The 24,147-nt window shown below is 43.2% G+C and overlaps 2 protein-coding genes across 2 annotated transcripts in view; one reads left to right on the top strand and one right to left on the bottom strand.

Moving 5' to 3' along the window:
• The window catches only part of nav2a (neuron navigator 2a), an 83,583-nt gene extending 65,681 nt beyond the window's left edge, over window positions 1-17,902 (top strand). Inside the window, exons 20-40 of the mRNA XM_085350036.1 lie at window positions 316-476; window positions 605-787; window positions 3,091-3,143; window positions 5,056-5,079; window positions 5,470-5,544; window positions 7,102-7,185; window positions 7,306-7,429; window positions 7,618-7,802; window positions 9,281-9,453; window positions 9,556-9,709; window positions 9,936-10,122; window positions 10,242-10,339; window positions 10,439-10,534; window positions 10,723-10,897; window positions 11,387-11,622; window positions 12,023-12,174; window positions 12,461-12,532; window positions 14,086-14,282; window positions 14,363-14,481; window positions 14,756-14,956; window positions 15,106-17,902. Coding sequence (XP_085206162.1) covers window positions 316-476; window positions 605-787; window positions 3,091-3,143; window positions 5,056-5,079; window positions 5,470-5,544; window positions 7,102-7,185; window positions 7,306-7,429; window positions 7,618-7,802; window positions 9,281-9,453; window positions 9,556-9,709; window positions 9,936-10,122; window positions 10,242-10,339; window positions 10,439-10,534; window positions 10,723-10,897; window positions 11,387-11,622; window positions 12,023-12,174; window positions 12,461-12,532; window positions 14,086-14,282; window positions 14,363-14,481; window positions 14,756-14,956; window positions 15,106-15,231 — 2,875 coding nt within the window. The 3' untranslated portion in view covers window positions 15,232-17,902. The remainder of the gene's footprint in view (window positions 1-315; window positions 477-604; window positions 788-3,090; window positions 3,144-5,055; window positions 5,080-5,469; window positions 5,545-7,101; window positions 7,186-7,305; window positions 7,430-7,617; window positions 7,803-9,280; window positions 9,454-9,555; window positions 9,710-9,935; window positions 10,123-10,241; window positions 10,340-10,438; window positions 10,535-10,722; window positions 10,898-11,386; window positions 11,623-12,022; window positions 12,175-12,460; window positions 12,533-14,085; window positions 14,283-14,362; window positions 14,482-14,755; window positions 14,957-15,105) is intronic.
• A 550-nt stretch (window positions 17,903-18,452) lies between these two features.
• Window positions 18,453-21,226, bottom strand: dbx1a (developing brain homeobox 1a). Its single transcript, XM_085357768.1, has 4 exons — window positions 20,851-21,226; window positions 20,632-20,733; window positions 18,866-19,068; window positions 18,453-18,740 (listed from the first exon to the last, which is right to left on the bottom strand). The coding sequence occupies exons 1-4, from the start codon at window positions 21,212-21,214 to the stop codon at window positions 18,453-18,455; spliced, it is 957 nt and encodes a 318-aa protein (XP_085213894.1). The 5' UTR covers window positions 21,215-21,226.
• Window positions 21,227-24,147: the final 2,921 nt, after the last annotated feature.

The following is a 24,147-nucleotide window of genomic DNA, read 5'->3' as shown; positions in this document are numbered from 1 at the left end:
GGGCCTCAGATTTTCTTTGGCTTCTGCTCTGCTTTTTTTTTTTTCCTGCTAGTTTATGTTTCTCACAGCTGGAAGTCGGTCAGTGTTGGCACATTGTTGTCTTAAATTGTTTCAGCATCTGATTCATCTGTCGCTAAATCCAAGCCATTAATCAGTTTGCTTCAGCAAAAAAAAAGAAAGAAATCATCTCACTGATTGTGACGTATCTGGGGAAAAAAATCCAAATCGAGATCAACTCATCCGTAAAAACGGAGACCTGTTCTGCTCTGTGTCCTCACTTCTGGTTTGACCTTTTTTGTCTTTGATGTCCTGTAGGTATGGTCCCTCACCACAGCTGCGAGGCCACGAGGAGGCCCGTGATTGGCTGCGCTCCCACTCCACCAGTGGCCTACAGGACTCGGCCAGCAATTCTCCGTTCTCTCCCGGCTCCAGCCTCACCTCCCCCTCTGGAACACGCTTCAACTTTGGACAACTCGGTATGTCTCCACATCTGACAATGTTACCTTAGTCCTTTGTCACAATTTTATAACATTTTATAAACATATGAGTAACAAAGAAATGTAATGCTTGCCAACTTTTACATTGCCGTATATCATTTTCACAGCATCAAGCCCGACCTCATCAGCTCAGATTAACCTTGGTGGTCTGCGCAACAACAGCCTGACCAATCAGGATGCCCCTATCGACCCTTGCTGTGACAACCGTCTGAGAAACTCCTGCATGTCGCTTGACGAGAAGACACGCACCATGAGCAGATCGGGATCCTTCAGGGATGGCTTCGAAGAAGGTAGGAGGAGACGGGAAAAAGCTGGATGTGGTGGTTTGGTGAATATTCGGTGGCTCCGTGTGAGTCCTGGCCACGTTTTCCTCAGATGTTTGGTGAAATCTGTAATTAGGTGTAATCCTTTTCTAAGAACTGCATGCCCCCCCCATCCCTCTGTGACTGTGAAGCCTCAGCTTCCTTATTTCACGTCCTCATGCCAAAAGAATTATTATTCCATTTGTTTAGAGAACATTAGGGCAGATTACAACCCCTCCTCAAAGAAAAGCCCTTTATCCCCCTTAGAAATCCATAATCAGCTTTAGTGTGGCTTTGTTTTTTTCATAAGCTTGTTTATTGGGAAAAGTACCCACCAGTGCTTTTCCCACCAGCGGGCAGACTCCCCACTCAGGAGAGGTTTCTCTGCTGGAGCCATCCCAATCCTCTGAGCCATAGAAACAGCACTTTGATTTAGAGGGGGGGGAAGAGAAGAAGGGAGAGTGAAGGAAGCACAGTATTTTGTTCTCTCAATGGGGAAAAACCCAGCATTCAGTGATGTTAAAACAGTAGTTTGCTGTGAACTTGGATTTCAGTAAACCATAATAAACACATAACCTATTATAATGCAGCTGAAAGACATGCTAGGAGGTAAAGTGAAACATTTTATAGTTTAAAAAAAGTGCAGAAATTTATACTCCTCTCAAATTTGTCACAGTCATCCTGGTTGGTTTTAGGTTATAGGATGCTGACGTAAAACTTGAAAGCACAGATGATCATCACAGGCGGGTTTCACACCCAAAACTGTAAAGGAATACAAAGGCATGTGTGTCCTCCACAGTGAAGGCGGTGTGTAAATATAGAGGACAAAGCCATGAGCAAAGACATCAAATCTGGTAACACGTTTTGTGAAACAGCTGATTGTATGTGTTCTTCTAAATTCCACATTGAAACCTTTTTTCTTTTCTTTTTTTTAAATATCAAACTCTGATAAACATCTTTTGTCAGCCATACCAGACATGTTCATGATTTCACCTTTTGCCATCCGTTATCTTCCTCCAGAACACTGTTACATTTCTAAGCAAACACATGTTTGAGGCTTTCTTTTGCTAAGAGACTAAGGTCACCGGTTAGTCGTGTCCTCTCTCGTGTACACAGTTTCAAAGCTGCCTTAATTTTGAAAGTCACGCACACCTGATTGTTTTTTGTTTTTTTTTTTTGTTTTTTTAAGAGTTTGGTGGAATGTGCACGCACAGTTACTTCGCTGCAAACTTATTATTAAGACACCGCCATTCCCGATAGCATATCTGCCTCAGTTCTTTCCAGCTCTACGAGTCTGTCCTCTCTTTTACTAGTGGAGATAATGACAGGGTTCACAGTGAGGTGTGAGGGATATGTGGTGACATTCAAGATTACTCAGACATAACTTTCTCCATCTCACACACTCTTGCTGTGTGTTTGTGTGTTGGTTTGCAGTGTGCAGGCCTGTGAGGATAAGAGTGTGTGTGTGTGTACATGTGCGTATTACCCAAGTGTAGAGTTACCCGACTGTTCTTTGAGTGACAGGACAAAAGTCACATTATACTCAAAACACTTTGTCGGACCTGTCCTTTTTTTAAGAGCGACACCATTATACAGTTTCACTCCATCCCCTCCACCCAAAAGCCTCCCCATTTTATCATTGTATGTTCTGATCCTCTTCCTGCATCTGCAGGCTAAAAGAGACTTACTGGGAATTTGCACTCATAAAACCTTCAGCGCTACCAGCGTCCTTAATCAAACAACTTCTGTGAAGAATAATGGATATTAGTAGTTAGAAAAAGATGTAAACTAATAATGATGATCTAAAACTAAAGTGCAGTTCACCTTTTCATGTGGCTTCCAGCACATGATTCTGTCTAGACCAAATCAAGATAAAAGTGAGTCACATCTCATACTTACAAGGCTATTTATGAACTAATAAATCAGCTGGGATCGGCACAACCTCTCGGTGCGGTTGATGACATCACACTGCTGATCCTTTCTGATCTGCTCACAGCCAGGAAACAGTGCTGGTGTTGTTTCCCTGCCTCTGATGTGTTATTACCAGTTGAGTCATTAGTTGCGCCACAGTCTGACTGCTGCATGTAGGAGTTCTTTATCTCGGCAGTCATTATGTCATTTATGAGGAGGTGGGCAGGAGCTGGGAAGACTGGGAGGAACCGTGCTGGGTGGGCAGTGTTGGAAAAGAGTGGGTGGTTAGTGAGGGGAGTGTGGGAGGTCTGCTGATAATGAAGGTGCTTGTGTCTACAGATGTAATTTCTAATCACTGCTTTCACATTTTGTCTTTTCAGTTCACGGATCATCTCTGTCTCTGGTCTCCAGCACTTCTTCCATTTACTCCACGGTGAGTTCAGAAACTGCCAAGTTAAACAGAGTTAGTCATATATGACTGAGGTTCTGAATAAAAACTACATTTTTAAAGTGATGCAAAAGAGAAGCAGTGCATTTTTTCTGGATACATTATTTTTGGGTAAATAAAGAATAAGAAAAACATTTCAATATAACTGCTACTGAAAAAGCGTGCACTTTTGTGATGGTATCTAAAAGGCAAAATCTCATTTAAGGCAGTCTTTGCAAAGCAGCAGGTATTGTGGTATTGCAGCAGCACCACAATTCACATGGAAACTGGAGAAACCAGTTTGTTCTTTTGTCAGCGCAGTTATGATATACTGACTACATGAATTGGTGAATTTACCCCCTAATCCGCGCAGATATGTAACTCAAAGATCCTGTGAGAAATTGGCTGTTTGAAGTCACACGGGACAGCCCACAAGTATGCACTGTAGCCAGTCAGAGGTTTGTGCTTCACAGTGTGGCTCCTCCTCCCTGTGTGAGTTTCCTCACCTGGGCAGGTGTAGCAGAGAAACTCTCAGACACTGGCTGGTTCTTTTTGAGATAAAGAGTCGCAGGTTCAAAATCACAGAGGGGAAGAGACTGGAAGCAAAATGATGGCAACTTTATCCTTGACAGGCGCTGTCGCATCGTGGCAACTAACGGTAGGGATGAGACGGAGCAGGGCCGTAGGGTGCAGAAAGTCTTTGTTGTTTTTCTTGTGGTCTGAGTGTTGAATACAGCTGTTAACTATCTGATTATGTGGAACTCTTTTTTTTCTGAGTGTAGATTGCGAGGTAATGGTGCTTGATTGATTTCAGAGATTCATTTGCAGTTTAGTTTAAAGGTCTCCAGGTTAGAAATCACACTGATATGAAATTTCTTTTATCCTATTTATTGCTTGTCCTTAAAAGCACACAAACATTTTGCCTAACTAAATTATATTCACATTTGAAGAGCTTATGTGTCACCACAGAGAAAATACATGATATGTTTTGTCTGCGTTTCCAAGACAGACTGCTGTTTGTGTATCTAGGATAAGCCTTTCGTGTGTGTGCGTGTGTGTGTTAGTGTTTGCATGCAATTGACAGCTCCGTTTGCGTATGTGGACAGATGCCACGTGCCACAACACAGATGTGCTCACACACCTCTGTGCACAGATTAGATGATAAAAGCTGTTGCGTGCTGCTGCTCCGATCAGGAGCTGGAAAGTGGACAGATGGAAAAATCGTGGCTTATCAGCTCTCCTGCTCAAGTTCAGGAGCTATGCTGAAAGACTGTTGATCACACTGCAAATCACACTGCAAAGTTCTATAAATGTAATTTCGTATTTAAAAGCTTCATATTAAATCTTATATCTAATCTTCATCAGAAGATGCAAAATTCATGGAAAACTGAGGCATTTGCTACGTCGCTGTCATTGGTTGGAAATGGCGTAAGACGGCTTCATAGTCGTATTAAATTTTAGCCTCAGGGAGGCCAGTTTTGATCCAACAATACACTGACCTCTTGCTAAGAAAGATCTTTCCGTTGCAGTGTGTTTACACATAAATGTGGGTGTTGCGTGTTTCGCTGTTTTGGTGAACGGCAGCAGGGTGTGTTGTGTTCGTGCGAGCGTTTGTTTTGCATGCTCTCACTCTGTACATATTTGACTACCTGTCTTTTCTTACTATTGTTCCATGTGTAGCCTGTCAAGACAATGAATCTCTCAGTGAAATGCCTTTAGGAGGATTTCTCTACTTTCCAGACATATTACGCCAGACAATATCTTCCACAGTTTATAAAGCTCATATCCATGGAGCTAACAAATCAGACGAGAGTGTGCTCCAACCTCCACTCTGCTCTGCTTTTTAATTAAAGTCTGTCTCAATTCAGTCAGTGGTGCCCTCTAATGGTTTTCTTATCTTCTGGTGTTTGTTTTACAGAATGAGGAAAAGTCTCAGTCGGAGGTAAGCATCAGCCCGCCCACAGCACTTCTCTCCTCTTTAATTTTCCGCACACAGCCACTGGACTTGTTGGAACACGGGGATGTTTTTACAGTTGGATCCAGATACACGTGTAGCTGTATTGTGACTGACCCTGTAACAAGCTCTTGTTCCTGTGAACACCTGCGCGTGCTCTTTTATGCTTTCTGCCATTTCACCGCTGAACCTGAACTTCAATCACAGCTTCAGAGCTTCAATCTGGGAGCCTGACTCTTTTGATGCTGGATGCATTTATGTGCTTAGCGTTACATACATGCTCCATGAAGGCATGCATGTATTTAAATCTATGTGTGTATGCTTTTGTTTTGGCGCCTTTTGATGTCATGGCATTTTTTTTTTCTTGTAAATCCTCAGATTCGCAAGCTTCGGCGGGAGTTGGATGCCTCCCAGGAAAAAGTTTCAGCCTTGACAACACAACTGAGTGCAAATGTAAGGCCTCAAGCACTTAAGAACATGCAAACCCAAACTGTTGAAGAACATCTGTCAAAACTATCAAAGGGGTTAAAAAAACCCTTTTATTATATATAGTATATAGTTTTTATTTTCCAAAGATTAAGCTAAATAAGCCATTATATGTCAAATAATTTCCATATATGCTCATTTCTAACTGCTAATTAGAGAAGTTTTAACAAACATATTGAGCTCTTTAAAATGCCAGCGTTTTCTCAAATTCCTGAACATTTTCCAAATACAGGCAGAAACACTTATTCAGACTGAGGGGATATCTCTTACAGGTATCATTTTACAACTGGTAGAATGATCAGAACATCTCTTTAAGCATCTCTAGACATGATCATTTCTGCCAACCCTGCTCCTGTATTGCACAAGTCCTGCCACGCTCAGCTGGTAATCTTCAGCCTGAGTGGGCGCTTGCTAGTAGTTTCACTGTGGATTAGAGATATGGAAGAAAGGCAGAGGTGTTACATTACAGCAGTGTCAAGTCCCAGCACAATGCCGAGGGTTTGTCCCAGATGTGGAGTAAAGATTTGTTGTCTTTGACGCCTGGATACACAAAGTGCACACGAGTGTTGAAAGATAAGCACAGACGGAGCAGACAGGAGCTGGTATTGGGGAGGTGGGCTTTGTTCAAATGTATTTATATGCATGATGAATTATCTGAACACACCTTGAAGCCCTGGAGGCTGCTCTAAAAAGTCACGACTTGAATCACATGTCAGTCAGCACTGTGCTCAACTCTCACACACATTTCTACAGGCGTCCGCGGAACATTTATATTCACAGCCCAGAACATAATAGTGAAGGATGAGCAAGTTCACCCATGTCTAACTGTTTAAATCACCATAATGATCCATGTCACTCAAAAGGAATAGTTCAAGTCTTTTGTTGTAAATTTGTCTCCAGTTTTAATCCTTGGCACTCACATTATTTTTCTTTGACATGTCATGTCTGTGTCTGTATTTCTTTTGAACTGTGAACACATACCCAAGTTACCTCTTTCTCAGAAGGTCGTGTAAAAAAAAAAAAAAAAAAAAAAAAAAAAAAAAAAAACCACCTAGAGTTAAACTAGGTCTGACCAATCGTTGACTGTCTGTGGCCTTGAATGAGCCAAGGATCCAAGGATTGTTTTTGGAACAGTTTTGTCATAGTTGTACTCGTAATGTGCCCTCTCCAGAAGATAATATTTTTTCCCAGGACATTATTGGTTAGTATATTATTTGGGTTTGGTTATGTTTTCATTTTGGTGTGAAGATGGATTGACTAACATGTTTGGGCTTTAGCCTCAAGGTTAACGTGTCTCACTTTTTTCCGTTCATCCAAAAAGTAGGCCGTTCATTTTCTTATTGTCTCTGTTTATTAAATCAAGATTGTTTCATACACTTACAGGATATTATAAAACAGACTTGGGATACAATTCTTTATACACGAACCACTTAGCTCTCTGAAGTTAGCTAAAATTTGTGTATTTGTATATTTGCCATGTTATGTAAGGAGTTGTTAAGATGCAATTTGATTGTTTCTTGTCAGGCTCACCTGGTGGCAGCGTTTGAACAGTCTCTGGGCAACATGACCATAAGGCTGAAGAGTCTCACCTTGACGGCCGAGCAGAAGGTAAAAACAGAAAAGAAAAAAAGAAAAAAATGTTTGGTTTCTGATGTTTGAAAGAAAACTACTGTGCACAAAGTCTCTGTAGATGATTGTTAGGTTGATCATCATGTTTTTTCTGTACAGGACTCCGAGCTGAATGAGTTGAGGAAGACCATCGAGCTTCTGAAAAAGCAGAACGCTGTTGCTCAGGCTGCCATCAATGGAGTCATTAACACACCTGAACTTACACCTAAAGGGGATCGCACAGGTACAGAAAATAACAGTAACGCCTCAGTACAGCAATTTGAATTTGTGCCAATAATATCAGGATTATTAACTGGGAATCATGCAAAGGCACTCTAGTATAGAGGCTCTGTATAGACATGTCTGGGAGAAAGGTCATCATGGGACACATTGTAATGCCATACATCTTTTCCCCATCCTCTGTCTCCCCAGCTGGCAGTAATGGCAGTCCACAGCAGCAGCAGCAGCAGCAACAGAACCAGCAGCCAGATCTGCGCATCAAGAGACAGCACTCCTCCGACAGCGTCAGCAGTGTTGCCAGCGCGACCAGCCACTCGAGTGTGGGCTCCAACATGGATGCTGACGCTAAAAACAAAAAGAAGAACAAAAAGAACTGGGTAAGAAGCCAGCAGTTTAAATAGATTATGTACAAGGAGGTGATTGCACTGTGTGACAACAAGCAGCCATTTTTTAACTTTTTTTTTTTTGTCTTGTGTATCTGCATTTTCATATTTGTGTGGGTGACACATCTTTGTGTTTCTCCTCTTTAGCGTTCTTTGACTGGGGAGAAGGTGATTACAAACAGTATTTTCATAGGCTCAGTGTTGTTGAAAAGCAAGTAATGATAGATTTGACTGGTTATTTTAGAGATCAGAAAACATCAGCGTTTTACCTTGATATTTAGCTAAATGTAGTAGTTGTCTTTTGACCTGTAAATTATGTAGTAATGCTTTCTGGATAGAGTGTTGTCCCAATGTTGAGTCATTAGTGGGGTTTTTTTATTTTTTTTATTAGTGATCATACAACAAATATGACACTTAAAATTTTTTTGTTGTTGTTGTTGAAAGACTTTTTTGTGCACCGGAGGACAAGTCAGAGATGATGAAGTACGAAACTTTTCTTCCTCCCTCTCTTCCTCCTGGTTGACTGAAACAATGTGTTTGGCCACCTGTGCTTGTCAATCCAGATGTTGTCAAATGTCAGGAAGAGCAATGTAGCACTTTTAGACATCAGATCCTCTAGAGTTTCCTGCCTTAGGTCACAGTGATAATAAAATACCACTGCTTGGATAGATGAGACCCCACAGGAGCCTCCTCCATGCAGGTGCTGCTCATACAGTGAGTGATGTGTTGAGTGCATGGGGGCAGCGTGTGTTGGAGAGTATATAATGGATCATGAAAGACTCCTCGCTTCATGGTGGCTATGATGTAGAATTAGCTTGCAGCTGCCTGGAAGTCAAATAAAATCTCTAGTCCTGTAGGCATCTCTAGTTTAATCTGTTTGTCCCACCATAACACATTATCACCCCCAAACCCATATGAACATGTGCTGTTTTGTCTCTCTGTCTTCCTGTGCTTCGCTTCATGTGGCAGGTGTATGAGGTAAGAATGGTACGCTATGTGAAATGAAAGGAAAGAAGCCTAACCCCTGCACTTTTTATAGGTTACTAACATCGGCCCTCTTCTTCCTTTCCTGCACTTTGCTGTCACTGTAGTGCCTTTCTTCTCCTTTCTAACACTACTTCTCCCTGAAAGCTGCTCTCATGACGCTTGAGCTGGCTCTTTAAGGAAAAATTCACCTGAAAATGTCAGAAGAACCATAATGCTTGTGGTTCTTGTAGGAGATTGCCAAAACACCTTAAATAAATTACTAACATGAAGAAGAAGAAAACAAATATGTTTACATAAGAGTGTAAACATAACACATTACACTGTGTTTGGGGCTGTAGCTCTGAGTCAGTCATAAGACAGTTTCCCCCTATTTCTTCTCCCTGTGACTCACTTGCAGTTTTCCCACTACTTCCCCTCTCAACAGCTTTTCTAATAACCTCACCTGTTCATCGCCTTGCTTTCTTTCTTCTTTTTGTTTCCTGCAGTTGCGAAGTTCCTTCAAACAAGCATTCAGCAAGAAGAAATCTCCGAAGTCGGCCTCCTCTCACTCTGACATCGAGGAGATGACGGACTCTTCATTGCCATCCTCTCCCAAGCTGCCTCACAATGGCACCTCGGCCACAGGCCACATGCTCAGGAACACGCACTCCAACACACTGTGTGTACTAGCTCAACATCTGCATGTGACAAAAAACAACCAAACTGCTCAAATTGCACTATGTTAATGCTTCAAAATGCATTGCCTTGTGTGCGCATACAGATTGTCGGAGTGTTTGGACAGCGAGGCTGAGACGGTGATGCAGCTGCGCAGTGAGCTCAGAGAGAAGGAGATGAAACTAACTGACATCCGCCTGGAGGCTCTTAGCTCTGCACATCAGCTTGATCAACTCCGCGAGGCCATGAACCGCATGCAGGTCTGCAAATTTCAGACTGAGCTTACTGAGTATGCTTCACATTGAGATGGATGTAAACATTGAATGCCTGATTGCATATAATTGTTGCTGTACTCATGTGACTGAAGCGTTATTGATTTCTGATGTTTAGTTTAATACATTTTTAATGCTAACAGTTTAATTGACATGAGGGAAGGGTGAATACATACATGTACATAAAAGATTATTTTTGGATGTTTATCTGCAGGTGGAGATTGAGAAGCTCAAGGCGGAGAATGACCGTCTGAAGCTGGAGAACCAGGGCAGCAGGACGGGCTCCCAGGCCTCCATCTCATCTTCTCCTCCCCCTCATACACACGGCCACACCCCAGGGCCTGCACCAGGGCTCTCCCAACATGGCCTCAACCTCACGGCCAGTGAGTCCACCAGCCTGGGTAAGACAGGACCTGCACAGTTCAGGATGATACATTACTCCAGTGTATTTAACAATGAAATGTTTTAATGTGTAACACTGACAATGGAGAAATCACATGTAACGTTGTCTTCCGGTCAGACATGTTGCTGGATGACACGGGCGGAGAAGGAGGAAGGAAGGAGGGGCGGCACGTGAGGATTGTCGTTAGCTTGGATGAAGACAGCAAGTGGGGAGAGGTGAGACTAATGTAACAAACGCTTTTCTGGTTGTTTTTAGGTTTTAATTTTATCTGTAGGCTTTTGGTATATTCAACTTTTTTAATTTTTCCATCACAGGAGGCTCGACCTCGACATTTTCTTATTGGTTGCATCGGTGTTAGTGGCAAAACTAAGTGGGATGTCCTGGATGGAGTAGTCCGACGCCTTTTCAAGGTAAAGACAGGAAAATGGTTAAGAATCAGATAGAGACAAAACATGGTTGGCTGTATTTGACACATTTATACTTCCTATATTGTATAAACATAATTTCCTTCCATTCACTTTCATGTTTTTGGACAAAACATTCTCATTCAGAAACATTTCAGTCCTTAGAAAGCTGCTAAATGCTTTATCTCTGACAGGAGTACATCACCCATGTGGATCCAGTGAGCCAGCTAGGCTTGAGCTCAGACAGCGTGCAGGGATACAACATTGGAGAAATCCATCGGCCCAGCAGCCCCAGTGCCGCCAACACGCCTGAGCTGCTGCCGTGCGGCTACCTGGTGGGAGACAACACTATCAACATCCAGCTCAAAGGTACCAACCTCTCAGCATGCTCATTGGTCCCAATGAGTTCGCATCGCAGCCTTCAGTTTCCATGAGCTCAATGGAAATGTGGCTGATCGCCAGCATGTTAAATTCATCAAGGGATGAAAGATAGATAGATAGAGATATTTTATATATATATGAGAGAGAAGTTTTTAAGAGAAAGGTGCTAAAACTTAAAATATGTCTTGGGTTCAATAAATGAATAAAACATTTTATTTCACTGTAAAAAAAACAAACAAACAAAAACAATGAATAAAGCTGTCAAAAAAAGGATTTTTAATTGTGATACATTAAATTATCTGAATTTAAACAAACTATTGATTGATTAAAAAATCTAATTAATACACTTTGGTTATGAAAGGTAGAGGATTTTAGCTAACTGAACTAAAGAAAATAACATTAAGATATTTGACAAACTCAGTCATCTTCTGCAAACTGCTAACCTCCCATGACATGAATATATGTGTCCGTGTACAGGTGCAGGAAGTGAAAACGTGGACTCGCTGGTGTTCGACACGCTCATCCCCAAGCCGATGCTGCAGCGCTACATCTCCCTGCTGAAGGAGCACAGGCGCGTCATCCTGTCAGGCCCCAGCGGTACAGGAAAGACCTACCTGGCCAATCAGCTATCGCGTCACCTGCTGCTGCTGGAGGGCCGACCGCTAACTCCAAATGCTGTCGTCACTTTCAACGTGGATCACAAGTCCAGCAAAGTAAACATGCACACAGATTCTCTACATGCTGGTTGTTAAACCCAGTCTGCAAAATGTAACAAGCACAAAAAGCTACATTGCAGAGGAATTCCTCTTTAGTGGGTCGTAGGAGGTAACAGCTGAATTTATCACCTCTAAGAGCTCCGATATTTAATTTTTCTAGGGTTAAGTAAGTGTTGGGTTGACTCTTGAATATATTGAATTTAATTCTTTATGTTTAGTTTGCAAAACTGTAAACAACAGCTACAAATATTAGGGCAACAATTATTTCAATATGTCAGAGCAGTTTGCACCCCCCCCAAAACATGGTTGTTTTCTAAAGCGTCTGGTCAGACGGGTTTTTGAGAAACAACTTGTTCCCTGGCTTAAGAAATGTAAAACGTAATCTATGTGTTTGTAGGAGCTGCGTCAGTACTTATCAGGTTTGGCCGAGCAGTGCAGCAGTGTCTCAGGGGCAGAGAGCCCTCTAGTGGTCATCTTGGACAACCTCCACCATGTCAGCTCCCTGGGAGAAATCTTCAATGGTCTGTTCAACTGCAACTACCAGCACAGGTCAGTTCACTACACATTCCATCTGCACAGTCCTCCTAAAGCTTGAATGGATTTTGTATACATGCTTAGTGTTATTACTCAATAAAGATTAGAAGTATCGCATTTATTTGAAAATGTGTACAGTTGCTCTGTAGAGCAGGTTAGCTTCACTTTACCTCAAATGAACTGAGCTGAAAGAAAACCCCTGTTAGAACAGCTCAGGGAGTTACGTCAGATTAAAGCAGAGTAAATCCCTCTCAACGTGTTTAGTAACTTCATGAAATGATGTACTTTTCTTGCCTTTCAGCCCTTACATTATCGGCACCATGAGCCAAGCCACTTCATCTGCCCCCAACCTGCAGCTTCACCACAACTTCAGGTAAACTGGGGATTTATACCATAGCTACATAAACCCTACAGCTTAACCTGACATGCACCTCCCTAGAAATGTGACTACAGGTTGGCTCCATGCAACCCACAGCTACACTGACAGGCCTGTTCAGAACAGTTGATTCTTCTTCTGTTTTTCTGGCTACTTTTCACCCCCGTTTTTGAATTTATCAGTGAGAGAGTAACAATCATCCCCTCAGTATAAAGAATAAATGTCATAGCATCAATATAAGAACTTAGAAATGTCAGCAAATTCCTGGAGGAAGCCTGCTGAAACTGCCAGAATGGACCTGAAGGAATGTAAAAAGAATTGGAACAGCTAGACGGACAAATATGTGTGCACCCGAAAACAAAATGAGCACAACAAAGAGCAAAGACCTGGGGGGGGGGAAACCCCAGCGTTTTATTTGTTTCTATCGGCTGGCACTGCTTATAAAACACAGAGACCCAACCACACAGTAATTAAAACAAAATGCACCAGCACAAGCATAAATACCAACAACTTATATAACGGTACAGGAAAGACCTACCTGGCCAATCAGCTATTGCATCACCTGCTGCTGCTGGAGGGCCGACCGCTAACTCCAAATGCTGTCGTCACTTTCAACGTGGATCACAAGTCCAGCAAAGTAAACATGCACACAGATTCTCTACATGCTGGTTGTTAAACCCAGTCTGCAAAATGTAACAAGCACAAAAAGCTACATTGCAGAGGAATTCCTCTTTAGTGGGTCGTAGGAGGTAACAGCTGAATTTATCACCTCTAAGAGCTCCGATATTTAATTTTTCTAGGGTTAAGTAAGTGTTGGGTTGACTCTTGAATATATTGAATTTAATTCTTTATGTTTAGTTTGCAGGCGGCACGGTGGTTAGCACTGTTGCCGCACAGCAAGAAGGTCCTGAGTTCAATTCCAACATCAGGCCGGGGTCTTTCTGTGTGGAGTTTGCATGTTCTCCCCGTGTTTGCGTGGGTTCCCTCCGGGTACTCCGGCTTCCTCCCACCGTCCAAAGACATGCAGCTTGTGGGGATAGGTTAATTGGAAAATCCAAATTGCCATTAGGTGTGAATGTGAGTGCGAATGGTTGTCTGTCCCTGTGTGTTGGCCCTGCGACAGACTGGCGACCTGTCCAGGGTGTACCCCGCCTCTCGCCCTATGACAGCTGGGATAGGCTCCAGCGTCCCCCGCAACCCTGAAAAGGATAAGCGGAAGCGAATGGATGGATGGATGTTTAGTTTGCAAAACTGTAAACAACAGCTACAAATATAAAACTGTAATATTAGGGCAACAATTATTTATATATGTCAGAGCAGTTTGCACCCCCCCAAAACATGGTTGTTTTCTAAAGCTTCTGGTCAGACGGGTTTTTGAGAAAACCCTGGTTCCCTGGCTTGAGAAATAGATTATGTTGTAGGCTGTCGTTGTAGAGCCTGGCAACTGAATGCTTAGATTCACATGATCATAGTTACAGCTTCTCCCTTCAGGACAGGCGGTAGGATGTTATATTTCTGAGTCCTAATATGCCTGTGTGATCTCTGATCAGGTGGGTGCTGTGTGTCAACCACATGGAGCCAGTGAAAGGTTTCCTTGGCCGCTACCTGAGAAGGAAGCTGATCGAGATGGAGATCAGCAGCCGAACACGCAACGTAGAGCTGGTGAAGATTATTGACTGGGTCCCGCGGGTCTGGCACCACCTCAACCGCTTCCTGGAGACACACAGCTCCTCTGATGTCACTATTGGTGAGAGCACGGGAGAGAACAGGGAGTGCATAGATGCCAGTGTGGAAGCACTATTTATACCTCTGCTCTGTGGTTTGCAGGACCCCGTCTCTTCTTGTCATGTCCCATGGACGTGGAAGGCTCCAGGGTTTGGTTTACTGATCTCTGGAATTACTCCATCATCCCCTACATGCTGGAGGCAGTGCGTGAGGGACTGCAGGTTGGGCTTAGTTTTTGTTTGTAGAGTTATTAAACATATTACCATTCTTCTCTTTCACATTTTTCCCATTTCATCAAAGAATCAGAAGCTGTGTCTTCTTTCATTTCTGTTCACATATGTTCCAGCTTTCACTCTTGTCTGCTGTAACTTTTAGTTATTACTCATAAACCTGAACCTCAGCAACAAACTTGTTTTTCAAAACTGTTGTCCTAAATTCTTTGTCCACCTCGAAGCTTCTCTGGGTCACAGTTCTGATGTTCGTCTCTCTCTGTAGCTGTATGGCCGCAGAGCTGCATGGGAAGACCCAGCTGCCTGGGTTATTGACACCTACCCGTGGTCAGCAACCCCCCCTCCAGGTGACTGGCCCCCGCTGCTGCAGCTCCGGCCAGAGGATGTCGGGTTCGATGGCTACTCAGCCCCGAGAGAAGGAGTCAGAAAAGAGCCGCCACAGAGTGACAGTGACGCAGACCCACTGGTGAGTAAAGAGCAGACTGTGATGCCTGTTTCTGTTCTGAGCATTTAAACCATTTAAACCAAATGCACAGTGTCTACTATAACCTGTGTGTGAAAGAAACTGCTTCGTGCATAAAGCTCAGTCGAACTGACACTTAGTTGTGCCGACAGATGAACATGTTGATGCGTCTGAAGGAGGCAGCGACCTCGTCGAGCCCACAGAGCTACGACAGCGACTCCAACAGCAACAGCCACCAGGATGACATCCTGGACTCATCGCTGGAGTCGACCTTGTGATGCTATCTGAAGGCAACACCGGCATCACTTTAAAAAAAATTTTTTTCTTTTAAATAATAAGAACTGTTCTCAGTGTGAGAACTTCCGTTTGAGGGTTGAATTTCATGCTACAAAATCCAGCCACCTTAATTTGGGTGCAGGTAACCCAAATACTTTAAAAAAGGAAAGAAAAAAAAGTGAAATTGCATTTCAGTAAACGGGCAACAGAAGTTTCTACTGCACTGCGCTGTTTGTCCTGTTTTTTGTGTTTTTTTTCCCTTCACCACTGTGGCCCGTGGCTCCTCTCTCTGGAGCCTGACATGTATTCCAGACAGACAGAAGAAAAGCACGCAGCCTGTTGCTGTTGGCGAGGCTTCTTCATTACCATCATCACCAGCCATCAGTGTACTTAAAACACCAGCCAGGAGTCCTCCATCCTCCACAAGGCTGCAGCATCGGTCCAAGGACACCAGGCTAAGACACTACGGGTCCTGCCAAGCTGTAGTGTGCCAGAGCTGCCTGCAGATGGTGATACAGGCCCTCAGCTCTGGAGCGTGAGTGAACCCTGTACTTCAGCCTTCTGAAAACATATATGCTGCTGTGGGTTGAATGGATGGAGGAACAGCCAGCCACTTTCTTGCTCCTCCTCCTCTTCCATTGCTGAAGTTGCCTGTGTGATCACTGGAGGATGAATCGAGCCAAAGTGAATGTTCAGTCTCATAGCATGCCTGATCTCACTCCAACAGACTTCTCAGAGAGTTCATTAGTTGTCCATCCCAAACTAGCAAAGACAAAAAAAAGAGTCCATCGAAGGACACGTGTCCATTAAAACCAACTAAGCGATGAGTTCCTACCTGCCATAGCCGAGCGTGTTTGTGGACATGAAGGATGGGAACTGATGGCTTTCTATATGGTACCAGAGAAGTAAGCAAATACTGTAGCAAAGCTTTGTCTACACCGTGTTTTAAGAAAGAACCTTATGAAGGCAAGCTTAGTTAGTTGAATCAAAAGTTCTTATCACAAAACCTACTTACACTTTGTTTTGGTATTTTATTATATTGCACTTTTTCTTTAAGGTCCACAGAGGTTATAATATGGCATTATAGCTGAGAAATTATTATTCCAGTAAATCTAGAAGGATAACATGTAGGTTTTACTGGCTAAAGAGACAAATATAAACACTTACTTCCTGAGAAAAGCTTTTTGTTTCTTTTTTTTAATCCACAGCATCTGTAAAGTAACTTTTAAAAAACTGCACAGATGAAAATCTCTTTTACAGAATCCCTTTAAAGTTCTCACAAAAAGATTTTTAAATGGAAAGGGCACTTAATGGGAAGTTATCATCCACCACAGCTAGATTTGTCCTTTTTGAGGCATTCTTCTCCTCTAGCTGTGTTACAACTTCACCGTGCAAGTCTGTGAGCTCATGCTTCAACCCCCTTAGTAAACATTTGAGATCTCCATGCACATTAGCCCCAAGCAGGCGGTTGTAGCACAGAACCCTTTTGGTGCTGGACTGAATTCTAACAAACAATGCCTTACTATTTTCTACGTGCATTAGCGGATTCTTTATTCCTCTAAATGGCTGTAAACTTGACAGGGCTCTGAGTCGACTCTCACCTCGAGCGACTGCGGTTGTCGAGGAGTGATGCGGACCTCTCATCATATTATTCACCAATGCCGCATGATTGAATACACATGAAAGAGAAGTAGTGCTTTTGTATGCATGTGTGAACTGAGAAGATGGTGTAAATATTTGGACCACTATCAAGAAAAAGATTCGGATGTGTTGTGGTGCTCAATACCCGAACTTAACTTATTGATGGTTGATCGGGTGAGGGGAACTTTAAGAAAAAGTCTTTAATTTTTTTTTATACCTCATCCACATCGTTGAACTGTGCTTCTGCCACACTTATTGTCTGTTTTTATGTGATTTGTGATGAACAAAACTGTCATAACTACATATTGAGCTAATTATGGAAAACTAGTGCATATGCTGCTTTGTTTATATTAATATAATTAATCAGAGGTGAGATAAAAGTACTTGTGGTTGAATGATAATGAAAAGTGGTTTGCCATTATTTCAGTAGCTTAAAGAATTACGAATATCATACTTTTGTTTTAAGCCTCCCAGCCTGCCTTCTGGGAGGGGTGCTTAAAGCTGGGGTCATGGAGTCCAGCGCGACTTTCCATGTTTTTCTCACCTATCCTATGCAACATTCATTCTGATCTCCAAATGGAAGCCAAAAGCCGCATGCGTGTTTGTTTTCAGCACTGCCTCGAGATGTACAGCTTGGAACCAGATATGTGAAGACTTTACAGATTTGTGGCCAACGTTCTTTGTCCATTAAGTGTGTCTGTGTATTTCATAAGGCCTCTCCTGCTACTGTCCTCGTAAGCACAAAGAGACTTAATTCTGTTTGCGTGTGTAAACCCACTCTGAGAGGTGTGGATGTCTATCAAGCGTTTGACTCGTCTGTTGATTTATTACTCACAAACTCAATGAATGTTTAGCCTTCTTAGCAATGTACTTTTTTTTTTTTTTTTACATGTAACATAATTTTGTAAATAGTTTATTATTGTGCAGCATTTTGATGACCTTTTTCTAGACAATTTGTTACAGTACTTGAAAAGGAGTATTTTGTGTACAGTCTCTTTACATCAGAGCAGATTGGTGCAGTTTCTCATCACTGGTTTGTCCAGGGCTCAGAGAATTAAATTTGATATCACTGTACTAGTCTTAAGTTATTGTGTTTCAATAAAATTAATAATTATTTATGATTGAATGGTCAAACTGTTATCTTAAAACTGCACACACATGTGACTTGGAATTGTTTAGTTTTATTTGATTTTTGTACAAAAGGTGAAATAAACATATATACAGCACATAATACAACATAGTTATTAAACAAATTGGTATAAATTAACAAAATAGCTACATTTTTCAATAAACAACTCTATTCATGTCAATGTAAAGTAACGCAATATTCTTGGCATAAAACTTCCATACGAACTTGTACAAAATACTGTACAATTCAACAAAGCTGTGCAAAACAACAAACTGTGTCTCAGTAGCAGATCCTGTCCAGTGCGCATGCACTGATGAAGCCACAAACATGGGTGCAACTTGTTTGAACGGCGACGTTGATGGTTTGTCACAGCGGCAGTTTCCTTCTAATCTGGTCACAGTCTCATAAAAACAGATCATGGGTTATAACTCTATACTCGCTTTTCAAAATAAATTAAGATACTGTTATCTCCTCTTCATCTGACTCCGAGAAATCCGAGTGCTTACTGGAGAGGGAGGGAGAGGAGATGGTGGAACCTGCCGCCCTCATTCTCTCTGTTCCGAACTCCTTTTCTTCCTCCTCTTCCTCTTCGGCTGAGGACTTCTTGCCCACATCGCTGAGGTCCGGGTGCGGGTTGGCTTTGGTGGGCAGCGTCTGCTCGCGGCATCCACCGGAAGACAGCAGCTCTCGTTCCTTGGAATTTCTCCATTTCATCCGTCGGTTCTGAAACCAAATTTTTACCTGCAAGAAGGAGAAAATCATGAGTGGGTAAAGTTGTTTGTCGATAATGGGTTAGTCGCTAGAGGATTACGGAACTGGTTTTTACGCACGGCGTACTGAACATTTTGAGCACTTGCGAGTTTTACCTGCGAGTCTTTTAGGCCAAGTTTAGATGCCAGCTTCTTCCTGTCGGGCTTGCTGATGTATTTCTGTTTCTGAAACATTTTCTCCAAGGCTTTGCGCTGCACGTCGGAGAACACCGCCCTCCTCAGCATCCCTCTCCGGGGTTTTCCTCTGGCTGCCAAGGGCCACGAAAAAGTCCCCGGGATTGGAACAACGGATGAAGATGCTACAGTGCAGGAAAAACAAAACAGAAAATTAAGTGGAAGCAATTAGCATCGTTTTCCGTCATTAAAGACAACCACCATGCCACAAATGTACCGAATTGCTGTACTTAAAACTGCCTGGACATGAGACCATGACATGGCCGCATGAATATAACGATTCTGCGTTAGGACCAGCTTTCAATGGATTATTATTTGAAGTTTCCCTTTTGGAACTGTGCAGTGCTTATGCGTCCTGAGTGAAATGGCACGAGGTGACTAATTAGCACATTGGCCGGTCCCCAACCGCATTGGTATGGTAAAGAGGTAGCATATCCTTTAAGGAACCCTGTGAGGGCGGATAGAGGAGTTAATAAACCGTGAACGGTAATTGTGTAGTAATGAACTAACGGTGAAAAGACTCTGGACAGGCGGCGAAGGCCATATATTATCGCAACAAAAGGAGATTTACACTTTCAAACTAAACACAACTGCATACCAGAATACTGATGCTTGGATGGGGGAGTGAAGAGTGGAGGGGAATGGTGCTTTTTTTCGTGCCCTCAAATCATTTTCATTAAATGAACACGAAAAGCTATTCAGGACGCTGGAGTTGTTTTGTTGAGGCATTCAGCTGAGCCCATGAAAAGACTCCATCTCTATTATGATTTGTCTGAATGAAAGACTAGCGACTTTATAGACTTTTCTAAGAGATTATTCTTTATCTCAAGTCGATGATTGGCCCGCTCGGAGAAAAGAGAAACGTTTAAGGCACAGACAGAGTGGGGATTTGAGGTCAGCGGTAACCTATCCTATGAGTCGCCCAGCATGCAGAAAACTTTCCCCCGACTGCTCCAATTGGAGCACAACTGGGATTTTTTTTTTTTTTTTTTTTTTTAACGTTGGCGTTATTTGAAAATCCCCTCTCCCGGCGAAGGACGGTGTTCCTGTCCGCACACTACTGCCTGGACTCCCCCTGACTGCAGCTGCCCCGCGCTCGCAGTAGCACCAAGAACAACGACGCGCTATGTGGTCTTGTGAGAATATTGAAAACTCTCAATAGCGCCTAATAGGGAAATTAGTGCATGACTGGTTCACGCCTTTGGTCCGACTGGTAAAAGTCACTCTCCGGGGTGTGTGGGTGGTTCACCCGGTGGGAGCTGACCAAATTGGTCACGGTGGTGAGGGCTTTGTTGCCCGCCACAGTGGCCCGCTGGCCCCCCGGACGCTGTGGGAAAACGCGGTGCCGGGGAAATGCCAAAACGCCCCCCAATGGGAAGCAAGGGGGACTATAACTCGCCACCCCGCCTCAAATTTAGAGCGTGACGATTTGGGATAATTGGTTAATTAGGGGGTGGGTGTGTGGGTCCACGCAGAGGCCAGAGCCAGCGGTCCCCATTAATGAGACAGTGATTTCTTCTTTTCTGGCTGTTTGTTTCCCTTACTGCTTCTGTTTTGGTTAAAATATATGACAGGAGGGGGTGAAAGTGTTTTACATTTAAATGCAATTAGTACAGACACGACTCTAAAGGCCAAAGAGAGTCGTAGATAAGGAAGAAGCGAGTAAAAAAACCAAATGTTGCGCCTACCTGGTAAATAAGGCGCCCTGAATATGGGGTGAAAGGTTGCGTCAAAGCAGGGGACGGGGAAGGTCTTGGTGTTCAGACTGTGGACTGCAGGGGGTAAGGACGCTGTTGAAGAGCAGAGCATGTTAAAATCATTCCTTCATTTAGAAAAGAAAAAAGTGGCTCTAAATCAAACGCATGCGCGTAAGGAGAAAGCAGAGCGATGCTGTAGTGTCTACTCACCAGTCTTTGGTGAGGGTGCGAGGATGGCGTTCACTCCAAACTTGAGAAAACTCGGATCCTTGCTGTTCGGCACCGATGTTTTAGGTGAGCACGATTCGCGCGTCCCCGTACCCACCGCTACCGTGCGCTCCAGCGCGCCGCCGGTGGACACGGTGGTGGTGGCTGTTGTCACGGAGGCGCTCGCTGACGGGACAGTCCGGTTTATAAAGGCGGCGGGACGGCTTATCCGCAGCAGATCCTCCACCAAGAAGCTGGAGTGGGTCTGGAAGGCCGACGGCAGGGTCTGGTGGAGCGGGAGAGCCGCGGCGGGCCGGTACAGCCCGGGGTAGAAGGCAGGAGGCGCAATAACGCTTGGGATCATCATGGTCCCGGCTTTAAGAAAAATTCAAATACTCCTTGTGTCAGCTGGGAGAGAATCAGTCTTGTGAACGGTTGCTAACTCCTCTGGTTTCCTCACTCTGGGGAGAGAAGTTTTATAGTAGCCTGCCCCCCCTCGGCCCTCCACTCAGGGCTGACAGCCTCAACAATGGTGCTCAACAAAGTTCTCCACATGGGTCGCTTTCATGCAGCATCTCCCGGGCCGCTGATTGGCCGGAGGACGCAATTTATGATTGTATTAGACTTCATAAGCAAGTATCACACAATGTGGGGACCACAAAGGAGGCTCAGTCATCAATTTTGCATGTTGGCTACTTTCCTTTCAGTTTGTTTTGTTTGGCAGAGCCAAGCGCCCTAATTAAAGAGCAATCTTTGTATTCAGGTATTATATTGGGAGATTTAATGACTGCTTAAAAAGATATCATTCCCTTTTAGCTTTAACGCTCCCCTTCTTTAAGTAGAAGGGGAGCGTTAAAGAAAAGCTTAGTTATTATTTTAATCTATTGTCAGTTATGCAAAAAATAAAAATCTTGGGGTGGATTTCTTTTAAAAGAAATCAGGTGAGATTTCTATTTGGCTGTCATTATTAGAATAAACTGCAGTCTGTTTTTGTTGTTAAACCTACACCTTCTACATCAGTTGCAGACATGGGCTGCATCTCAGATGTAAATCACTTTTAGGGTTTCATAGGATTCTCAACACTCAATCTGGCCCTCGTCATGGAATAATGTCTTAAACGGATTTCTGCTATCAAAACGCTTTAACAGATGTGTTAAATATCACTCTTTTTTGCACAGGCTTCATTCATTGCGCACTGAGCTGCGGCTGTGCGCAGAGTAGAAGTGTGCGGCCTGAGCCGTGCGCTCATGATCCTGTTAACCATGAACTAACTGTCACCCTCAGCTGCGGAGGAGGCGCCCCTCGGCCTTTCTCCCCTTCCTTCTCTCGCCTTCAGAAAAAGCCCAGTGGAATAAAAAAAAAGAAAGAAAAAAAGCCTTATTTCTAAAGACGGTTTTGTTCTGCTATTTTAACTGGCTGAATAAAAGTGCATCTGTGATTTGATTTAAAACGCATTCATATGAGCGGACACTGAAACCCCATATAAAACTCTTATTAAAGCGACTTGGAGCCTGATAGTCGTGTTCTGTCAGCCTTCCCCCCCAGAAAACCCGTTAAAGCAGCGCAATCAGGCGAAAATGCGTTTCAGACTCAAAGAGGGAGGGGGGGGGGATCCCAATTGTTGCCAGTATTAAACCCAATTAAAAAACAAACAAACAATTAAAATAAAACCAATCTGGAGGAAATATGTGGCTTTAAAATGTAAACAAAAGCTACAACTTGATTTTATTAAAATATGTAATTTAGCCCCAGATGTTTTTTTCGTTTATATCTTTTCTTTGAGCTCAAGAGTACAACGCTCGGCGCATTTTAGGCCTTAATTACGTTTCTTTACCAAAAATTAATTTCGATCACACTGATTATTTTCATTTACAGATATGAAACTCATTGTGTGCAATTTTTCAGTCTCCTTAAAAAAAAAACAAAAACAAAAAAACAACTAAAAAATAGAGTAGTTACACTCTTTAGACCATATTTTAGTTTGTTTTTGTTTTTGAAGAAAATAGGTTCACTGTTAAGTGGAAGAGCGAGTTAAAATCTGACATAATTAAAAATCAGCCTTCCTTCCCTTCTCTGAGTTGCAAATTTTGTATGAAGCTAAGCTTCATTTGGGATCAGCTCAGATCATGATTAGCACTTCTACGTCAGTCTAATATAAAGTGGCCACAATTCCGATAATTAAAAGGGAACGCCTCCGTGAAATGATCCTTTAAAGAGAGTCAGCGCTTGTAAGAGGTGCGTCTGCGTTATTCACGAGCGCAGGACGCACAAACAGGCGTTAACACAGCGCTCCGTCCCGGCAGCTACACCTCCGCTAAGTAACGAGACCTTCAAAGCTTTTTTATGAGCCTATATTCCTTTACTTGGCCGCCCGAAATCCTTCTTTTGTGAGCGGTAAGCAGATGGTTAGCAGGAAGCATAGGCTTCTCTGGCTGACCGAGACTAATTTCTACGAGCTTTGCAAGCTTGCCACGTCCCCGCTCCTTTACCAGGCCGAGTAAAAACAGCTGGCTGCGGCTGAATTAAAAGCCATTAATAGCGCATCTCTCAAACATTAACACTAACGACCCTCCCTCCCTCCCTCTGTCAGAGCACGATGCAGTCCATCACTTTTATACAATCATCCCGCAGGGATTCAGATACAAGTTAAAGTTTAGGCGGCACCACGTGATACTCTGTAGTACAAGCCCAGAAGTGTTTTATAAATCACTGCGAAAGTGTGGATCCGCGGTGGTGTTTACCGTTTAGTTTTTAATGCGTCAGTTTGACATAGCAATATTATTCATATTGCCAGTATTATTTATAGTACTCAGAATATCCTGATAGCCTTTGATAGGCCTGTCTGTATAGGGATTACCATTACAGAGTGGCAGCTGCAGGAGATGCAATTCATTTACACTCCCAGCTATACTGATTACATTAAACACTTTTCCTAAGAGTGTTATAGTTTTTTTTCCCGGCTGGGCCATGCCAGTTTACCAAATAGATGAACTTAACCATTATCTTGGCTCTCTTTCTGCTTCGTTAAGTGAAAGGGGCTGAGTAAATATGTTACCCATGCATGAGAGGCTCTCTATGGGCCGTCCTATTGTGCTGCGGGTCCGACAGGTGGTTGACTGTTTATTATTCCCTCATTATTTATCAGTGACGTGGGCGCATCGAGGAAAGGGAACTCCCCGTCTTTTCACTTAACCGGGACGAACAGATTGTGCTGACTGGTTGCTGCCTGGTTTATGACACCGGCCACCAGTCCATCCATCTCCACCCTGCAGCCGTTTAGCCGGCATCCACCTCCATCAG

The sequence above is a fragment of the Diplotaxodon limnothrissa genome, linkage group LG1, assembly GCF_057381915.1.
Source record: "Diplotaxodon limnothrissa isolate DT_005_m linkage group LG1, D_limnothrissa_male_GT1.1, whole genome shotgun sequence".
NCBI lineage: Eukaryota > Metazoa > Chordata > Actinopteri > Cichliformes > Cichlidae > Diplotaxodon > Diplotaxodon limnothrissa.
The sequence above is the reverse complement of the archived record's forward strand: the minus strand, read 5'-3'. Positions and strand labels throughout refer to the sequence as shown.